The sequence below is a fragment of the Diceros bicornis genome, chromosome 3 (assembly GCF_020826845.1).
Source record: "Diceros bicornis minor isolate mBicDic1 chromosome 3, mDicBic1.mat.cur, whole genome shotgun sequence".
NCBI lineage: Eukaryota > Metazoa > Chordata > Mammalia > Perissodactyla > Rhinocerotidae > Diceros > Diceros bicornis.
In genome coordinates this window covers 7,612,730-7,630,354 of record NC_080742.1, presented here as the reverse complement: position 1 = coordinate 7,630,354, position 17,625 = coordinate 7,612,730, and the positions used below count along the sequence as shown (strand labels likewise).

Sequence of the window (17,625 nt, the reverse complement as noted above, 5' to 3'; positions counted from 1 at the left end):
GAAAGTGATATTTTAAAGATCCTGCCACTTCCAATTCTTTCCTCTTGTCTGTAAGTATGTTTTCAAAGTTGAAACCAAATAGTAGAGCACCCAGCAGGGATCCTAATTGTAACTGACAGTGGAAAACACTGAGTAGGTAGGTATTCCCAGAGGTAGAGTACCTATCGATACCCATAATGTAGAAGCATTGAAATGTACACCTTAAAAAATTCTTTCTCACGGTTGCTCATTAAAGAAATGTGTGTCATGTATTTCTTTCAAGTTGTTCTAAGATAATTTGTCTCATATCCTGGGCTTCAGTGATGCCACCTTCAGGCACACTGACTGCCATTCCCTATGCCCACACCCATACCAGACATTGTTAATCAATGATGGCGCTGTTGCTTCCTGAACCCTGGAACTTCCAGAGCTCCAGGGAGCCAGAGCCAATTGCTTGGCATTGCCTGCAAGATTAAACGTAATTGTCCTTGGATGAGTGTCTTCCTTTAATTGAACTCCTTTTTCTGCTTATCTTTATGCCTTTACCATTCTCTGGTTCAGATTCTCTGCTAGAGCCCTTCTCAATATTCACACTTCTCTTGTTCCCCATCTTGGACATAGCCAAATGCAAAAAGGCACTAGATTGCATCTTGGAAAATAAATTTTGTTTGGGAAATAATTGTGTTCTTCTACTCTTCCTGGAATCAACATCCTAATCAGAGCCGCCAAAATAACTCTGAGTTTAACCTTAAACCTGGGACATCATGAGACTGGAATGCATGCATTACATAAAGGAGACAAAAATCGTCTCTTGGAGGAAGAGAGAGAAGTGTCTGTGGCCAGATGAGAAAGGAAGGGGAAGGTGGTTGGCTTTTTCCATTCTGATGATTGCTCACCAGTTCCTCGGCTCTCAAATGCTATAAGCTCTTTGTTCAAGAACGGACAAAGTGACACTAGTGTTAACAAAAGCCTCTTGACCAAAAAGTACTGAGGTTACACAAATATTTGGCAAAGAAGTGCCTCTGCTGATGGACTGAAAAACCTGAGGAAGTCACCGATTTACAGCATTGGCGGTTTCCTTTTCTTAAAGATATGTGCAACAAAATTACTTGTCAATTTGACGTCTGCAATTGCATTCTCCATAGCAGAGTTTAATAGCATGTCATAGACTATTACAACATGTGGCCCACCAGACGACTTGTCTGGATGCCCCAGGCTTCTGTGTTACCACCCTCAACTGCTGCTGATGACACCTACATGTTGGCAGTGAATAAATTCAGTGCATGTTCCCCTCCCTCAGTCATAATTCATCCCTACTGAATACCTCAACTTGACTGAGGTCCATAGGGGCAGTGGAATGATAAGCTGGTGACCCGAAGGACTTACATGGCCCTGAATTGCTGGGATTTGCTACAATCACAAGATAATCTTTATGGTGGCTTAAATTATAATTGCTGCTGAATTAATGATAGTAACGTTTACGTGTAAGCTACTCAAATTCTTATGAAAATAGGGATACAAGTGCTAATCAATACTAGTAGTCATTTTAACAATTTTTTTTTAGTTGCTCTTGCAATATGAACTTTATTCTCAGTTGTGGTTTATGTTCTTAACTCCTCTAAGGAAAAAGACAGGTGGACATGAACTGCAACAAACAAATAAGTCCCGTGTTGGAGAGGCTGGAACTCTTTTAGGTCACAAATTATCATTACAGTACCAGTATGGGCCTCAGCCTGGTTTAAGCATTCATCCAAGATGAATTATTACTGTTAGAGTCAGGGCAAAGACATACAGGATCATTGCAAATGATGACTGAGCTATTTGCTGTGGGATTGATGGGGCAATAACTTCACTCAAAAATTTCTCAGGTAGCAACCTAAGCATAGAGTAGGCCGTGCTTTCTGAATTGAAATGGAAGTCAACGAATCAAGCAACCCCTATGTCAAGGATTCATTGAGGCATTTTGCTTCACACTTGGATGACTACAATAGCATCCTAGCAACTGATCTCCTGGTCTGTAGTCTCTCCCCACTTCAGTCCATTCTATCCACACTGTCACATTCACACCTGAAATAGCTCCATTTCAGCACCCCTCCCCAATGCCCCCTCAAAAACCATTCATTGAAACCCCTTGCCTGGATGGAATTTGACCTTTCCAGGCTGACCTGTTACTGCTCCCCTGTCTCAACCCTCTTTTGCATCCAAATTAGTCAACACACCATCCCCCATGTTTCTCACCTCTGGGCTAGTCTCTTGTTTAGAATGGTTTCTCTGCCTTGCCAAATCCCACCCAATCTCCAAGACCCTGTTCTGCCCCCATTTCTTCTATGAAGGCTTCCTAACCATCCTCATCTTTCTTCCTCTGAAATCACTCATTCATTCCCAATCTTCTTTTGAGCACCCACCACGTGGGTATCAAGATTCTTATTGGATAGTCCTTGCCACTCGTTTGGTGCATATCATTTCTCTGTTGGATTGTTAGAATCCTTGCATGTAACGTACCTGTCTTATTGCCCACTCCTTTGCCCCAATTTCATCTTCTTGGAGTCCTCCATGGTGTATGATGCCATGCCTTACACAGAGAAGGGTCTGCAGGTACTAGGCTGCTCTGCCCGAGTCCTCACCATCCTGGGAGAGCTGGAATTTGTCTTGCCTAGTGGCCTTGAGCAGGAATCACAGCCTACTGGCATCATTTGCTCAGTGACATGTCCTTCTGTCAGGACATCTCCTAGCAGTAAATCTTTAGCTCTGGGAGCCAGAAACTCAAGCTCCAAAAGCTAGTCTTAGGGCAACACATGTCTCAAAAGCATCCTCTTTCTACATTTGCCCTCAAATCAGAGTTCCCCTAACACCTTGTCAAACCTCAGTTTTAATTTCCTGATTTAATTGAAATATGTATAGATGCAAATACTGCCCTTGAATATTAAAAGACTTTTATTTAAAATGTGATTTCCCCAGGTAAAATTGCCAACTTCTCATGGGTGCCAAGAGCCTCCACCTTGGCTGCCTCGGCTCCTCTCGTTTCCTTGTCGCGATCTCTGAAGTCAGAGTCTGAGGAGGAGTTCTGGTGAAATCTGTGGAAGTGCTGAGAGGAATCAGAGCCAGCCTCAGTAAAAAAAGCACATCTGAGAATTTTTAGACAACACAGTGTGTGATCATGTCTACCCTTCGATGGATGGAAACAAATTAAAACCAGTGTGTCGTAATACACGGGGGAATATTAGAAAATTCCCCACGATGCACTGCCAAGTTTTTGACATGCTGAGATGGTGATCCCAACACTCCTGAAAGGGGGACAAAAATGAGAAACAGGTAATTTCACAGAAGGCTCCCTGACATTAGAACCGCCCCTGACCCCACCCCCACCTCGCAGGCAAGCTCTCCTTGTTAAGGGCTCCTTCAGTCATGCCATTCCAGATCCCTCTAGCTCTGACACTAGTGCTGACACTAATCCTACCCTCAGTAAGTTACGCTAAGGCCCATGAAAGAAGAGAGGAGCGGGTGGGGAGGGACATAAGTGGCGCCATGTTTTAGTAATGTCACATGTATTGTTTGGAAGCGAGGCTGCACATAGGGAAGAGGCTGGTGAGTCATCTGTGTTTGCCTTTCTTCTTCTTTCCACCCGGAAAGCAGGCAGAGCATCTCATTACTGCGAGGCGAGCACAGACTTGTGGCAATCTTCCCGGAGCAGCTGCCTCTCTCTGCTTCACAGTGTGTTCTGTAGCTGTCAGGTGCTGTGCCTCACTCTGAAGCCTACTCCCAGGCTACTTATTCACTCTGGCTCCTAAACACGCTGACATCCTGCCTAAAATAGAACCCACAACCCTGCCACCTAAATGAATCCAGCTTCCGTAGGCTTTCAACTCAGGCCAATCAGATGGAGTGAGGCTTTTCAGGCCTAAGACACTGGGAGCCAGAGTGGGTGGGTCAGCCGCCTAGATTTCATAGTGCGTTGTGGAAAGGGGAAGTGTATATTTCACAGTGCAAGTGCTAAGGGGAAATATCCAATGTGGGCGCAGGACAAGTAGCCTGCTCCCCAGGCCTCCCCACATTGCCTGTGGGGTCATAGGAACAGCCTATGAATCCTGAGCTGCTTAATGCAAGACCACTCATCAATAAAGTACTTATGCGCTCTGATCTATTGATGTGGACTCCTCCTGACCTTGCTGCCACTGATGGGACGTGCTCATTGCTGATGCTGCGGGACGGACATTGCAGGCTTGCTCGGTGAGGCTGCAGAGCTGCAAACTCCCAAAGGGACTGCTGGCCACTCTCATAGTAATTACTTGACCTTTATCAGCATCCATTGACAACTGCCATTGATAGTTGATATTCACACAGCTCCTCCATTAGGGCCATCCCACAGGGGCTTTTGTGGTGGAAGCAGCGGCCAAGTGAGGAGGGAATGATTCCTCCGTCATGATCTTTGTCACTGAATGCTGTGGTCCTGTGGTTCTGCGGTCCCAGTTGCATCTGGAATCCCAGTGACAGTTGAGTCTAGAAACCATTCATTCAAAAGACATTTATTGAGAAACTGTGTTCAAAGCACTGTTTGGGGTCCTGTGAGGGTAGAACATGGAATCATTTATAACCTCAGTCCACAAGCAGCTTCTCCTCTGGTGAGAAATTGCCAACAGGATGCAGTGCCTTTTCTAAGAGCAGGTCCTCTCCAATGTCCTCCATGTAGTGGGAGCTGGGTGACGTAATAGAAAAGCAAGCATTGGGGGGTCAGCCAGACCTGGACTCGCTCTGGCTCTGTCTCTTACACTCCATCAAATGACAGCTGAGCCTCCATTGTCTTATCCACTAAGTGAGAGCAGGACCAATGCCCACCTCATGGAGCTGTTGTAAGAATGGGAAATGAAATGAAACCATATACATGAAAGCACTTCCTGAGAGAGAATTATTAATATGTCTTGGTGGCCACCAGGCCATGTCACCACAGTTCACATCTGGGAGGTGGCCCCAGAAGACAAACAGCAGAGCAGAGCTGGTTAACCATTCTGTGGTGTGTGAAGGGGAAAGCATCCATCCGCGAGCTCCGTGACTCCCCCAGGAGATTCCGCTACACTGGGAAATGTAGATCAGATTTTCGTTTTTTACAGATTAAATTGGTTCCTAACAACATATGAATATGGTCTATGTTTCTAGATCTCTAGACACCCTGTACATTTGCTGCCCTGTCCATGATCCCTTTCTCCTCAGCAGTGATTGGATCCAGCCAGGCCCCTCCTGCAATGCTCACACAATCCCTTTGTTGAAGCCAGAGGCTACTAGATGCAAAGAAAACCCTTCCCTGCCACCCGCCACAGAGGCTGTGAACCTCTAATGTTTAGGCCCCAGTTTAAAACACATTTAAAATGCACTTTTTAAAAATTTAATTTCACCTCCTTTCACCTCAGTAGCCATTTCACCTCTATTTTAAGAGTTTCAGACATCTGCCAAGTCTCTCAAGCCTTCAGAAAGCTTAGGCTCCTTGACTAATGCTGCAGAACCAGCAGGCGGCACAGCTGGGAATGGAATCCTCTCTCCCTGACCCCAGAGCCTGGGCCCTCTACCACCCGGAGCACCAGGGCACAGGGCCCCTGATCCTGCTGGGGTGTCAGGGAGCTGCCCCTGACCTTGAGAGGAGCAGGATGTCAGTGAAGGGAAGGAGGATGGAGAGAGCAGAGAACCAGGCAGAGGAAAGGATGTAAGGGAGCACACTGTGTTTGAGGAGCCCCTGTGGGGAAGGGAGGCAGCTCCCCAGCTAGATCGGGGCCTTGAGTGCCGTGAGAAGTCCGTCCTCCATCCAAGAAAACAGATGTCTGTGCTGCCCTGGCAGAAATAACATTTCTGCCCTCACTGATGCTTGCTTTTATTTTTAAATAAGATGTATTCTCCTTCCCTCCATGCACTTGGTCCCTGTGTGCTTCTCTCTCCTTCAGATACTCATCCTCTGCCACTTTTTCCCCACACCCACGTCTCCAGATCTGTTCACAGATTCTGAATCGGCTCTCGGGGAGCCTCCTGCAGAGACCAGGGCATGCGTGATCTTCAGTTGTGTGCAGACCCTGAGCAGAGCCTGGCGCCTCACCTTTGGGTCTGTCTCTTGCAGATTATTGGGACCATTCCTCTGATGCCAAATCCGGGGTCATCGAGCCAAGCAGCGAGCGGCACTCAGGGCCTTCAAGTGCAGCCAATCACCCCCCAGCTCCTGACAAACGCCCAGGGCCAGATCATCGCCACGGTCATCGGGAACCAGATCTTGCCAGTGATCAACACCCAGGGCATCACGCTCTCACCCATCAAGCCTGGCCAGCAGGTAAATCTCCATGTCCATGCAGCAGAGTGAGTCCAGTCACACCTCTCCTTTCCACCTTTCTTCTGTTTGGTCTCAATCAATGGAAAGTAATTCTTAAATTACAAAATATTTCATCCCATGAATCCTAATATATCAATACTATAAAAAGGCAAGTAGCCTTTTATTTTTCATTCTTAGTGAATCTGGGTGATAACTAAATAGCTCTCTAGTCTAAAAATATGAATATATTAAATTCTAAACAGAGATAGTGGCCTAAAATTCAATAGGGATATGTTCTTATTTGTCTATGCTTGTGATACTTAATTTCCAGACAATTTTTAAAGTGGAGTCAAGAAGAAACTAAAACACTAATGCCTTAACTGTAAATGAAAAAAATTATTGAAGACCAAGGGATCTCAACTTGATGCTACTGAGACTGCTGCCTACAAATTAGGGAATGAAAAAGAGGAAGTTCTGCTTGGTTGAATTTCATTAAAACCATGACAATCTAGTTCATTTTTTCATTCAAATATCAATCAGGCACTTCCTGTGTGTTATGCTAGTGGCTGGGTACACAGCACTGAAGAAAAAGACATGGTCCCTGACCTCATAGAGCTTCTGGTTAATTGACTCCTCCAACAAACATTTTTGATAACCCACTGTATAGCAGGCCCCTGCTAAATGCTAAGAAAAGAGCGATGCTTCCTGATTTTAAGGAGCTCATAGTCTTGTAGAGAATACAGATACGTCAGCAGAGCCCCATTGTGCAATAAAACAGAAAACGTCCTATAACAGAACAGGTGTGCACAAAGTTTAGCATTATCACAGAAATGAGAGTGACCAACTTTGTCCAGAGAGTTTTGAGTCCTCACAGAGAAAGTGGTTTGGGGACTGAGTCTTGATGGATAAGTGAGAGTTAACCAGGTGAAAGATGGGTTAACAACATTTCAGGAAGTGGGAACAAGCAGGCACAAAGGCAGGGAAATGTGAAGGAGGATGAGGTGTTGAGAAACAAGAGAAAGGTTCATGTGATTGGAGCATACAGGGAGGCTGAGGATAGTCGTGAAAAAGCCTCCATAAACAAGCTGAAAAGGACGGACCTTGTCTCTGTGTGATCTTGAATACAAAATGCATCATCTTTGTGCTCCAGTTTTCTCATCTGTAAAATGAGGATACACCAGTACCTACCCCACTGAGCGGTTGTGAGGATTAAGTGGGCTAATGTGTATATGAACTGGTTAGAATAGTGCCTGGCACACAGTAAGCGCTTATATAATCATGATGATGGCAATGCTGCTGCTGATTTACCCTGCAGCCCTCAGAATCTGTAAGAGATATTTAAAGAGGCGAATAGCATGCTCAGTTTTATTTTTCAAGAAAACAACTCTTGTAGTAGATGGAGGTTGAACTGAACTGGTGAAACATCTATTGTATACAAACCATTTAGGAGACCATAGCAAATCACAAACAGGAATTCATGAGAGCATGTGCTAGACAGTTGAAACTAAGGGTCTGGAATTGTAGTAGAGCTCAGGAGAGGAGAGCTAGATCTAAGAGTCAGGAGTACATACATTGTAGCTAAAAACAAATGAGATGTTCAGAGAAAGCATGAGGAGCAAAGGAAGGAAGGAAGACAAAGGAGTCATCGTGGGAAACACCAGCTTTTAAGGAACAGAAGAGGAAGGGAGAGAGAGAAGAAATGCTTGGTTAAGTAGGAGAGGAGCCCAGAGTGTGGTGACCTAGCATCAAAGAGTTTTCAAAAAGTAGGAAGTGGGCAAGAGTGTCAGATGCTGCAGAGATGAAGTCAGGTAAAGCAATGGAGAAACAGCAGATCCTCTATTTCTTCATTGTAATGTTTTAAAGTCTAGGTTGTCTCTGTTCAAAACAAGGTGTCCCATTAACTGTGTAAGTTAAGAAGCAAGAGATGGGCAAGGCTAAGACCCAGATTTACAGTTGGAGGGTGCACTAACAAAGGCTCCATGAATTTTTGGGAAACTGCATACTGTAAAGCACTTAGCAAGGAAATAAAATACAAAGGAAAGGGGAGGAAGAATGCACTGATACCTCATTCATCTACAACAAAACAGAAGTATCCTTCCAGAGACCTCAGCCCTTTCCTCCATTTGGCTTCTGATCCAACCATGAAAAGACCCCATTCATAGTGGCACTCGAAGGCTGTGCTTGGAAAATCCATTTGCTTGTTCACTCAATATAAAAAATCTATTCAACAGAAATACTTATTGACCACCTACTATTTGTCAGGCACTGTACCAGGAAGCTAGGCTGGTGGGCAAGACAGATACCGTTGAGCCCTTCCTTCATGGAGTTTACAGTCTAGTGAGAGAGAGAGACATTCATCAAAGACTTGCACAAATATGTACCTGAGATCTGCAGTAGGTGCCGTGAGGGAGAAGTGAGGGGATCTATGAGAGTGTCCAGCAAGAGGACCTCCTCCAGGAAGAGGGTCAAAACACCAGGAAGAACCTAGCCAGGTCTGAACACACTTCCCAGAGACAGAGACCTCTGTCTTCCTCCCTCTGATTCCCGCTCTGAATCTAAACCACAGAGGCCACTCTCTAGCCTGGGGAGCCGAGGTTCCCAGCCGCCCTCCTCTTCCTCAGCTTTATCGCAGGCAGCCCCTGTCTCTCAGGTGGTTTATTTATTTTACTATTTACAAGATTCCACTGGATTATCTGCTTTCTAAACAGTTCCCCAAAGAAGGCAAGATTCTCTATCTTTCGTTGGCTTTTTAAGTCCTAGTTCAGTCTGTTCAAACTTATGTTCAAAATTAACCCCAGGGGGAAAAATGAGGAGATTGGCCTCTTTTCATATAATCTGCTAAAAAGTATTTCCATCGACAAAGCCAAGTTATAAATTTCCAAAAAAGTGATGAATTAATTAGAAATCCTCAACACTTAATACAAAGTAGCTCTTACTCTCGCTTGAATTTCAAAGGAGGGTGTGTGGGTGATAGACTATTGCTGTTACATAAAATTACAGCTCTAGATTTGAGGTAGTACAGTTTTGATCCAGGAGAAGGACCTAACCAAGAAATGGCAAATAAGAGGCAGGTGTGGTGCTGCTCCTCAACTCCTTGCCCACAGAAGACATCATTAGTCCATTTCCATAGTCTCTGTCATGAGCACAGACATACCACAGAAGTTTTCTCACACCACACTTGTTGGCTTCTGGAATGAAACCTCATTACCATGGCAGGAACATCTGATCCTCTGCTGGTCTAACCACCACCACCATCCTCTTCATCATAGAATTGGAGATCTAGCAACTGGGAAGAAACAGCCAGCTTCTTGGGGATGTGCCTTGCAAATCTAATTTATGTCAGCTACAACCAACATCCCAGAGAGTGGGACTCCCCTCACTCTGTATGTGCAGGCACTTCTCATGTATGTGCATGCTGAGAGAACATGTGAGCACAGCTTAAAGAGTGACATGTGAACTTTCCTGAATCCTCAAGTCACAGCAGGCACCAACGAGCCTATGGCTCTTGTTCAAGGCATATGCCAGTGGTCTAGCCTACTCCCAGAAAGAACAAGGGAACCAATGGTGAAGATGGTCAGAAATATCAGGGAAATGGTGGAAATAGATGAGTGACTATTGCTATTTCTTGGCATCAGCTCTATTTGAAACACCTTGGAACAAGCAGTAGAGTTAACAAGTTGGATGAATCGACAGGAAATGCACAAGTCTGAGTCCCAGATATAAAAGCTGTGATTCTGAGGATAGCGGACCATAAAATGCCCAGAGTCAAAAAGTAAAAAGCTCAGAGCTAGAGATATAAGGCTAGTGGTCTTCAATTTTTTCTTTAAATATTAACATTTGCTTTGAAGAAATATAACATGGACAACCACAAAAAATAAAGGATTTCTATCATGCAGTGGATAAGTTTCTCAATTTATTTTTTCATATGATTTATGTTGAATGCTTGATCTCACAAGAGCATAGTTTCACAGTAAAATAGGTCATAAATTACAGGTGCAGAGAGTTCCCTAACCCACTCTCAGAAGGAAATCCACTTTCATGGCATGACCTACAGAGCTCTCTGACCAGACAACCAAGATGATTTGTTTTAATTTAACAAAAATAATTACATATTTAATTTAACTTTTACACCTGCCTATCATTAATTAAAAGAGCCTGAATAAAATGTGAGTGGAGTGTGAACTACTCTTGGTGGTGATTTATTCCAATGATGAAAGATTTAGAACTTGCAAAGTTATCATCTGAAAAACAAACAATATTAAAAAAAAAACAAGGGGCCGGCCCGGTGGCGCAAGCGGTTAAGTGCGCGCGCTCTGCTGCGGCGGCCCGGGGTTCGCTGGTTCGGATCCCGGGCGCGCACGGACGCACTGCTTGGTAAGCCATGCTGTGGCGGCGTCCCATATAAAGTGGAGGAAGATGGGCACCGATGTTAGCCCAGGGCCGTCTTCCTCAGCGGAAAAAAAAAAAGAGGAAGATTGGCGGATGTTAGCTCAGGGCTGATCTCCTCACAAAAAAAAAAAAAAAAAAAAAAAAAAAAAAACCAAGATCCAATAGCAGTAGATATGACTTCCACAGTATCACATCAGAGATCTTTGGTGAGCAATGCAAGAAAATAAAAGTCAGAAAAGAACTAGATTAAAAAAAAGAGAGAGAGAGAAGTATCTTTTTGAGCACGAAAAAAATTACTTAATATAGAAATATTTGGTGGAGCTCAAAAACAACCTTTTGTTCCCTCCTTGGGATCCTGGACTGCTGTGGGTTATGGTGAACTCCCCGCCAAAGTCAGAGGGGATTCATCCAGATCCCCCTGGTCTGCCTTTACTATCCTGTAACTGTGAATTAATGATTTCTTCATAAATGGCACAAACATCACTTTTGTGTGTATTTATTCTTCCTTTGACTAAATCCCAACAAAAGTTAGCCAGAGTTTTTAGAGTCATTAAGAGGATAGGGACATTTGAAAGGAAAAATGTTGCAATTTGTAAAATCAAAGCATTGAAATTTTTCAGAACTTAAATACCATACCTTTTTCTAAGAGAAGCTCCTTTTGAAACCTTGTATGGTCCCGCAACCAGCAGCATCAGCATCACCTGGAAAAAACTTGTCAGAAACACAATTTCTTGAGCCCCCTCTGAACCTACTGCATCAGAAACTCTGGGGGTGGGGCCCAGGAATCTGTTTTAACGGCCCCACAAGTGATTCTGACAAATGCTAAATCTTGAGAACCACTGATTTAATTTCTCTTCAGGCTATTATAAGGCACACAGTACATAGAAAAATGCCAGCCAGTACCGGGAAGGAGGGAGAGAGAGTCACGGTGTCCTCCTGCATGCTCGTGCTTCTGCTCGACTTCTCAGAGTTATGTTCACCTTCTCCATTGCACCACATGGGAATTTAGCCTGGTCATTATGGCTCCCTGACATATTTGTAAAAGGCCAGATCTCTTCCATTTAGTATTTGCATATTTGGAGAGTTTTTTCCTCCTCAAATGAATTTCTCTAGATTTAATCCCATTTGAATTTTACTGTATATATGCATTCACTTTTCCAACTTGTCTAGCATGTTCTGCGTTTTATTCCATTTTCCAAGACACTTGTCACCCTCACTTATTTTTATATCAATCATGAATTTAATTAGAAGATGTTTTATTCCAGAAACTAAAACATTATTAAGGATATACTGTGTTGCACATGGAAGATACGTGGGGAGTAGTGGCACAGAAAATCAAGAAAGCCTTTAAAATGTGCTTGTACTTGAGTCTATTTTTGTTGAATATAATAAACACCCCTGGCAGTGTCAACCAACACAAACAACCCGGGGAAGCCAGCCTATAAGAGGCAGCAGGAAGTATAAAGCTTTTCTGCTAGGGCTGCCATAACAAAGTACCACAGACCAAGTGGTTTAAACAACCGACATTTATTGTGTCACGGTTCTGGAGGCTAGAAGTCTGAGATCAAAGTGTTGGCAGGGTTGGTTTCTTCTGAGGCCTCTCTCCTTGGCTTGCAGAGGGCTGTCTTCTCTTTGTGTCCTCACACAGTCTTTCCTCTGTTCTTGTCTGGGTCCTAATTTCCTCTTCTTATAAGGACACCAGTCATATTACATTAGGGCCCACCCTAATGTAATGTTTCATGAAGTAGCTTTTCATATTTGTTATATATATGTATAAATAGTTAGGCATAAAATTTCTAAAGATTAATGCACCAAAGTCATTAAACTAAGAGTAGCAAAGATAGGGCTATTCTTACAGTTTACCTCAAAGAATGCAGTTTTAGGGATGAGAGGCAACAGAAGTGGTACCTCTAATGTCCTCTTTTTCTGATGGAAGAAGTTATGAAAGAGAGGCCAATCTCTGCAATGATTTTGATATGAACAATAAGCCTGTCTATCTGGGCTTATAAGGGATTCTGGAGTTAACAGACACATGTCTACACTGGCAATTGGAATGAGATATACGGGCTCCATCAGGGTGTTACTGCTTATATAATCTTGATTCTTAACAAGTTAAAACCTTTCAGAATTTTTATTGGTTTTTCTGAACTGTCTGGTTGAACTCTGGAGGGTAAGCAAGACCCCAATGTCCTAAAAAAAAAAAAAATGCTTATTTACTTTGGAAGAAATGTATCTTTCTTAGATTCTTAGGTATCTTAGATTCATCTCTCTCTGATCATGTAGACATAGAACAAGCTCTTAAAAGAACTATTTTATTTTCCTCTTGGATTCCTTCTCCTGCAGAGTTTAATGCATAAGCCCTAGCTTGCTTTAGTGACTCCTAAGTGAGACTGCAGCCTAGTAATTTTTATCTTTACTGAGTTGTGTCTGAAGAAGAAAAATTTAAATTGGTTATTCTCTTACCCAGTTTCTTGATGGCATTTACCACACCCAGGGCCAATAAAATATTGATGGAATGGTCAAACTGAAGACTATGTCATGACTCAGTAACTCAAAACTGTGAAAAGCTTTTGTCAAGTAACAATATTTAGAAGGACAACTCAATAAGTTCAAGGGGGTAGACTGACATGCAAATATCCATCACATTTTATTAAGCAAATTAAAAATAGATTTAATCTTTAATATGTGTCCCTACGGAATAAAACTTACTGGATTCAATTGTTGATTATGTGTTCAGCAGATTGGCTAATTACTTTAGGCATATGCTTGATGCATATTAATTTGTGCTCCTTGTCAGTTATACTACCTTTGGTTCACAATCCAGCCTCCACTTTGCACAGTTGAGTAACAATAAGGATGCTCACTTGAAATGTAGCTGCAAGCAGTTCTGAAGGGGGGCAGCATGGCATCCTGGAAAGACCCCTGAACTGTGGAGTGGGAGCCTGGATTCTAATGTTGACCAGACCACACGGTCTTGGGCCCATCATTTACTTCCCATGATCATGCTAGGTACATCTGCCACGTAGAGATATCATGTGGATCTGGGGAGCAAATGCATTACCATAAGGGACCAGAAGAGGAAATAGCTCCTTAAGCACATTTCCAAAGTAGCACTTTACTAACAGTTGTTTGAGGGTAAAATGTTAATCGGTGGTTAACCCTTTAGGGAATTAAAAAGACTGACAATCCCAAGTGTTGGTAAGGATGTGGAACAGCTGGAATTCTCATACATTGCTGGTGGGAATATAATGCTACTACCACTTGGTAGTTTCTTAAAAAGTTAAACATGCATTTATAGTATGATGCAGTAATTCCACAATTCCACTCCTAGGTATTTACATAAAAGAAATGAAAACACAGGTATACACAAAGACTTGTATATAAACATTTATAACAACTTTATTCATAATAGCCCCAAACTGGAAATAACCCAAATGTCCATCAACAGATGTATGGATAAACCATCTGTAGCATAAATATAGATATATACACTATAGATATATACAGTATATACTGTTCAACAATAAAAAGGAATGAGCTACTGATACATGCAACAAAATGGATGAATCTCAAAACAGTATCTGAGCAAAAAAAAAAAAAAAAGATAAAAAAAGAGTACATACTGTATGATTCCATTTCTAGAATCATGCCAAACAAGTCCGTTGTGACAGAAAGCAGAACAGTTGTTGTCTGGGTCCAGGCGTTGGGGGGAAAATTGATTGCAAAGGGGATTGGGGAACTTCGTGGAACAATGAGAAGGTTCTATATCTTGATTATGATGGTGATTTCACAGATGTATACATTTGACAAAACTCATCAAACTATATGCTTGAAATGGGTGTACTTTATTATGTGTAAATTATATCTCAATAAAGTTGAATGAAAAAATGAACACACGCACGTGCGCACACACACACACACATTGGGAAAGCAGTGACAAATGTGAAGTTGAAACATCCCTGGCTGGCTCTCAGAGACTGAGAAAGTGGTCAAAGATTGGTGCCTGTTTTGTAGTTGGCTCTGCCACCAAAGTTCAAGGCCTGACCGGATTCTACTTCCAGGCTGACTTCCTTTTATAAAAACATTGCTACACCTCTGTGAGTAGGGCTATGGAGGCACTTTGTAAACCAAAAGTGCTATATCCGATCAACAAAGGTGGCCATGGCTGAGGCTATTTGTGCATCTATTCAGGGTCTGGGGCTGCCCTTTGTGTCGGCTTTCTGAGGGGGCAGCACACAGATGGAGAGAGATCCCTCCCGTGGCCTCCAAGGGGACCTGGCACCTGCAATCATTTCCCTCTCCTCTCTCCTTCCTCTCCTCAGCTGAGCTCCTCTCACCTCTCAGAACAACAATCCTTTGATAACCTGTAAAGGACTTACGAATAAATGGACATAAAGGGCACACTAAATTTTAAAAATTAAGTTAATTCTTCCTTGCGGCCTTGTGACTAAGAGCTAGAGCCCCAAGGTTACGCTTCACGTGTGCGGAGACTGGCTCCTCCACAACTACCGGAGGGGCCTACAAAGTCCTTTAAACTCTCCGTGCCTTGGCCTCTGTGTTCTCAAAAGAGGGGTCAAAAGAACACCCACTTCACAGGCTGACAGGAGCATTAAATGAGGAAAGGCATGAAAGTCCTTAAAACGCAGAGTAAGAAAGTGACAACTGAGAGCTACAAATATCCCTCGATACTTTTTTCCTGACTACCCCAACTTCTCTTTCAATTTTCTATAGGATATCAGAGCATTTCTCTCAACTGCACAATAATCTACCCAGACCCTTTGATCTGGGAGAGCACAAAGTCCCTAATCACTCAGCCTAAATTGGAACTTCCCTAAAAATACTAGTTACATAAGACAAAATGGTTGGGCACTGCTGCACGTTTAAGACTGAGTTTCGCATTCAGAGTTGATTGGAAGCTTTCTATTTTATCTATACGTGCTTGAGAAGCCTGTCAAGTGCGACGTAATAGTATAAACAGGCAGAAAGAATCCAGCCACAAGCCATGGTTGAGAAATGTAGAAAACTGGGTACTCCTGCAAGCCAAGTAGGGAATTAATAATATATTTAGAATTACTAATCAAATGCCTGTCAAGCAAGCAGCAACATATTTTATACCAAAAAAATCCTGCCTGTTGGGTAGAGTGTACAGTCTTCCTGAGAAGTGTATATTCTTGGAAATAAAATGATTCAACCCCAGATGAAACTTCTGTTCCCCGGCATTTTCCCCTAATTTTTCATTCGTGTATTTTTTACATCCCCCCATGTAGCTCCACCAACCCTCCCAGACGTCAGTGGGTCAAGCAGCCTCCCAAAGCAGCCTTCTGCACCTGGCTCACAGCCAAGCATCCATGTCTCAAAGTCCCGTCCGGCAGGCTTCCTCTTCTTCCTCCTCATCCTCCTCTTCTTCAGCTTTGAGCGTGGGCCAGTTAGTCAGCAGTAAGTATCCCTTCTGGCTCGGTTAAATCAGGTGGCCTTCCTGTTGCCTATTTGCAATGCCTTCCCTCCTCTCTCTCTCTCTCTCTCTCTCTCCCCCTCCTCCCTCTCCCTCCCATGCCCTCCCTTTCTCTCTCTCTCTCATTCTTTCAACCTCGAAGAGGAATTTCCTGGCCCTGCTATGCCAATACTGGGATGAAGTCCATGCTCAGGGCCAGACGGTTCCTCCGGGAAGCAGGGCCCCAAAGCACACCCACCTTGATGAGCGCATGGAGGGGCTGGTTTCCATCTCAAGTGCTTTCTGATGTGCGGAGTCAGTCCAGCCACTTCAGAATGCAGACACTGATCAGCTTGCAGGGCATGAGCCGCGTAGCTCAGAACTGAAATGACCAACAACAGGCGCTCTGCCGGCAGGTCAAGCTGCTTTTCTGTGTGTTTGAAGTCCCCTGCTGTTCTGTTTGTAGGTGTCAGAGGAAATAAAAAAGAGCATGCCGGTGGGTGGGTGGGTGTGTGTGCACAATGAACTGCCTCCAGTGGCATGTGGGGGAAGCTACATGGGCTGGAATCCGATGGGAAATCTCTGAACAACCGTTCATAAAATAAAATAAGCCTGCAAGTCCACTTCCTTGAGTAGGCCGTATATATATAAATGTAATATTTAGAAATGGTATTTGGCCCTAGATGAAGACCGAATATGTATCACACACAAAGAGAAACATGTTAAAATGAATGGGACAATGGTCTAATTTAATGTTAGTTATTCACCTTTATTGTAATTTTTCCTTATATATAAAATCACAGCACATGTACATAAATTGTAATCCTCCAGGGACCAAAAATCCAGTAGTTATGGGTTTAAAGGGCTAAAGCAGTGCATAGGCATCTGTGGCATAAAACAAGGACACACGTGAGTATCTGTGTTTGGTTGAGTGTCACGAATGACCTGTTATAACAGGAACAGTAGGGATCCTTACATACCGTGGGGCAAGTATGGTAGCACAAAGCAAAATGGAAGGTTGCATGTCCCCCTCTCCACGAGCAACTCCCCCTTAGAAGAATATATATCTATGTACATATGTACAGTCACGTGTCGCTTAACGACGGGGATACATTCTGAGAAATGCGTCATTAGGCAATTTTGTCACTGTACGAACATCACAGAGTGTACCTACACAAACCTAGATGGTACAGCCTACTACACACCTAGGCTGTATGGTACTAATCTTATGGGGCCACTGTCGTATAAGCAGTCCATCCTTGACCAAAACGTTGTTATGTAGCGCATGACTATACATATGTAAGTATACATATATATTCAGATATACGGATAATTCAGGCAAGAAAGATACTTGTGGAAAGGAGAGAGAATGAAGGATTATGGAAAGATCTTAAAATGCCCAAGTACTCTGGTCGACTAGCCTGGATGCTCTTGATCTTGAATTTGGGTCAACACCAAACAGAGTTTCAGGATATACATGGAGTTTGCCATCAACCTATTATTTCAGATTTTTAGATACACAACCCCTCTCATTTGGGCTAGA

General features: G+C 43.3%; 1 protein-coding gene across 1 annotated transcript in view; it reads left to right on the top strand.

The window, feature by feature from the left end:
* The window catches only part of POU6F2 (POU class 6 homeobox 2), a 463,057-nt gene that overhangs the window by 433,444 nt on the left and 11,988 nt on the right, over window positions 1-17,625 (top strand). Inside the window, exons 7-8 of the mRNA XM_058570674.1 lie at window positions 6,077-6,283; window positions 15,919-16,087. Coding sequence (XP_058426657.1) covers window positions 6,077-6,283; window positions 15,919-16,087 — 376 coding nt within the window. The remainder of the gene's footprint in view (window positions 1-6,076; window positions 6,284-15,918; window positions 16,088-17,625) is intronic.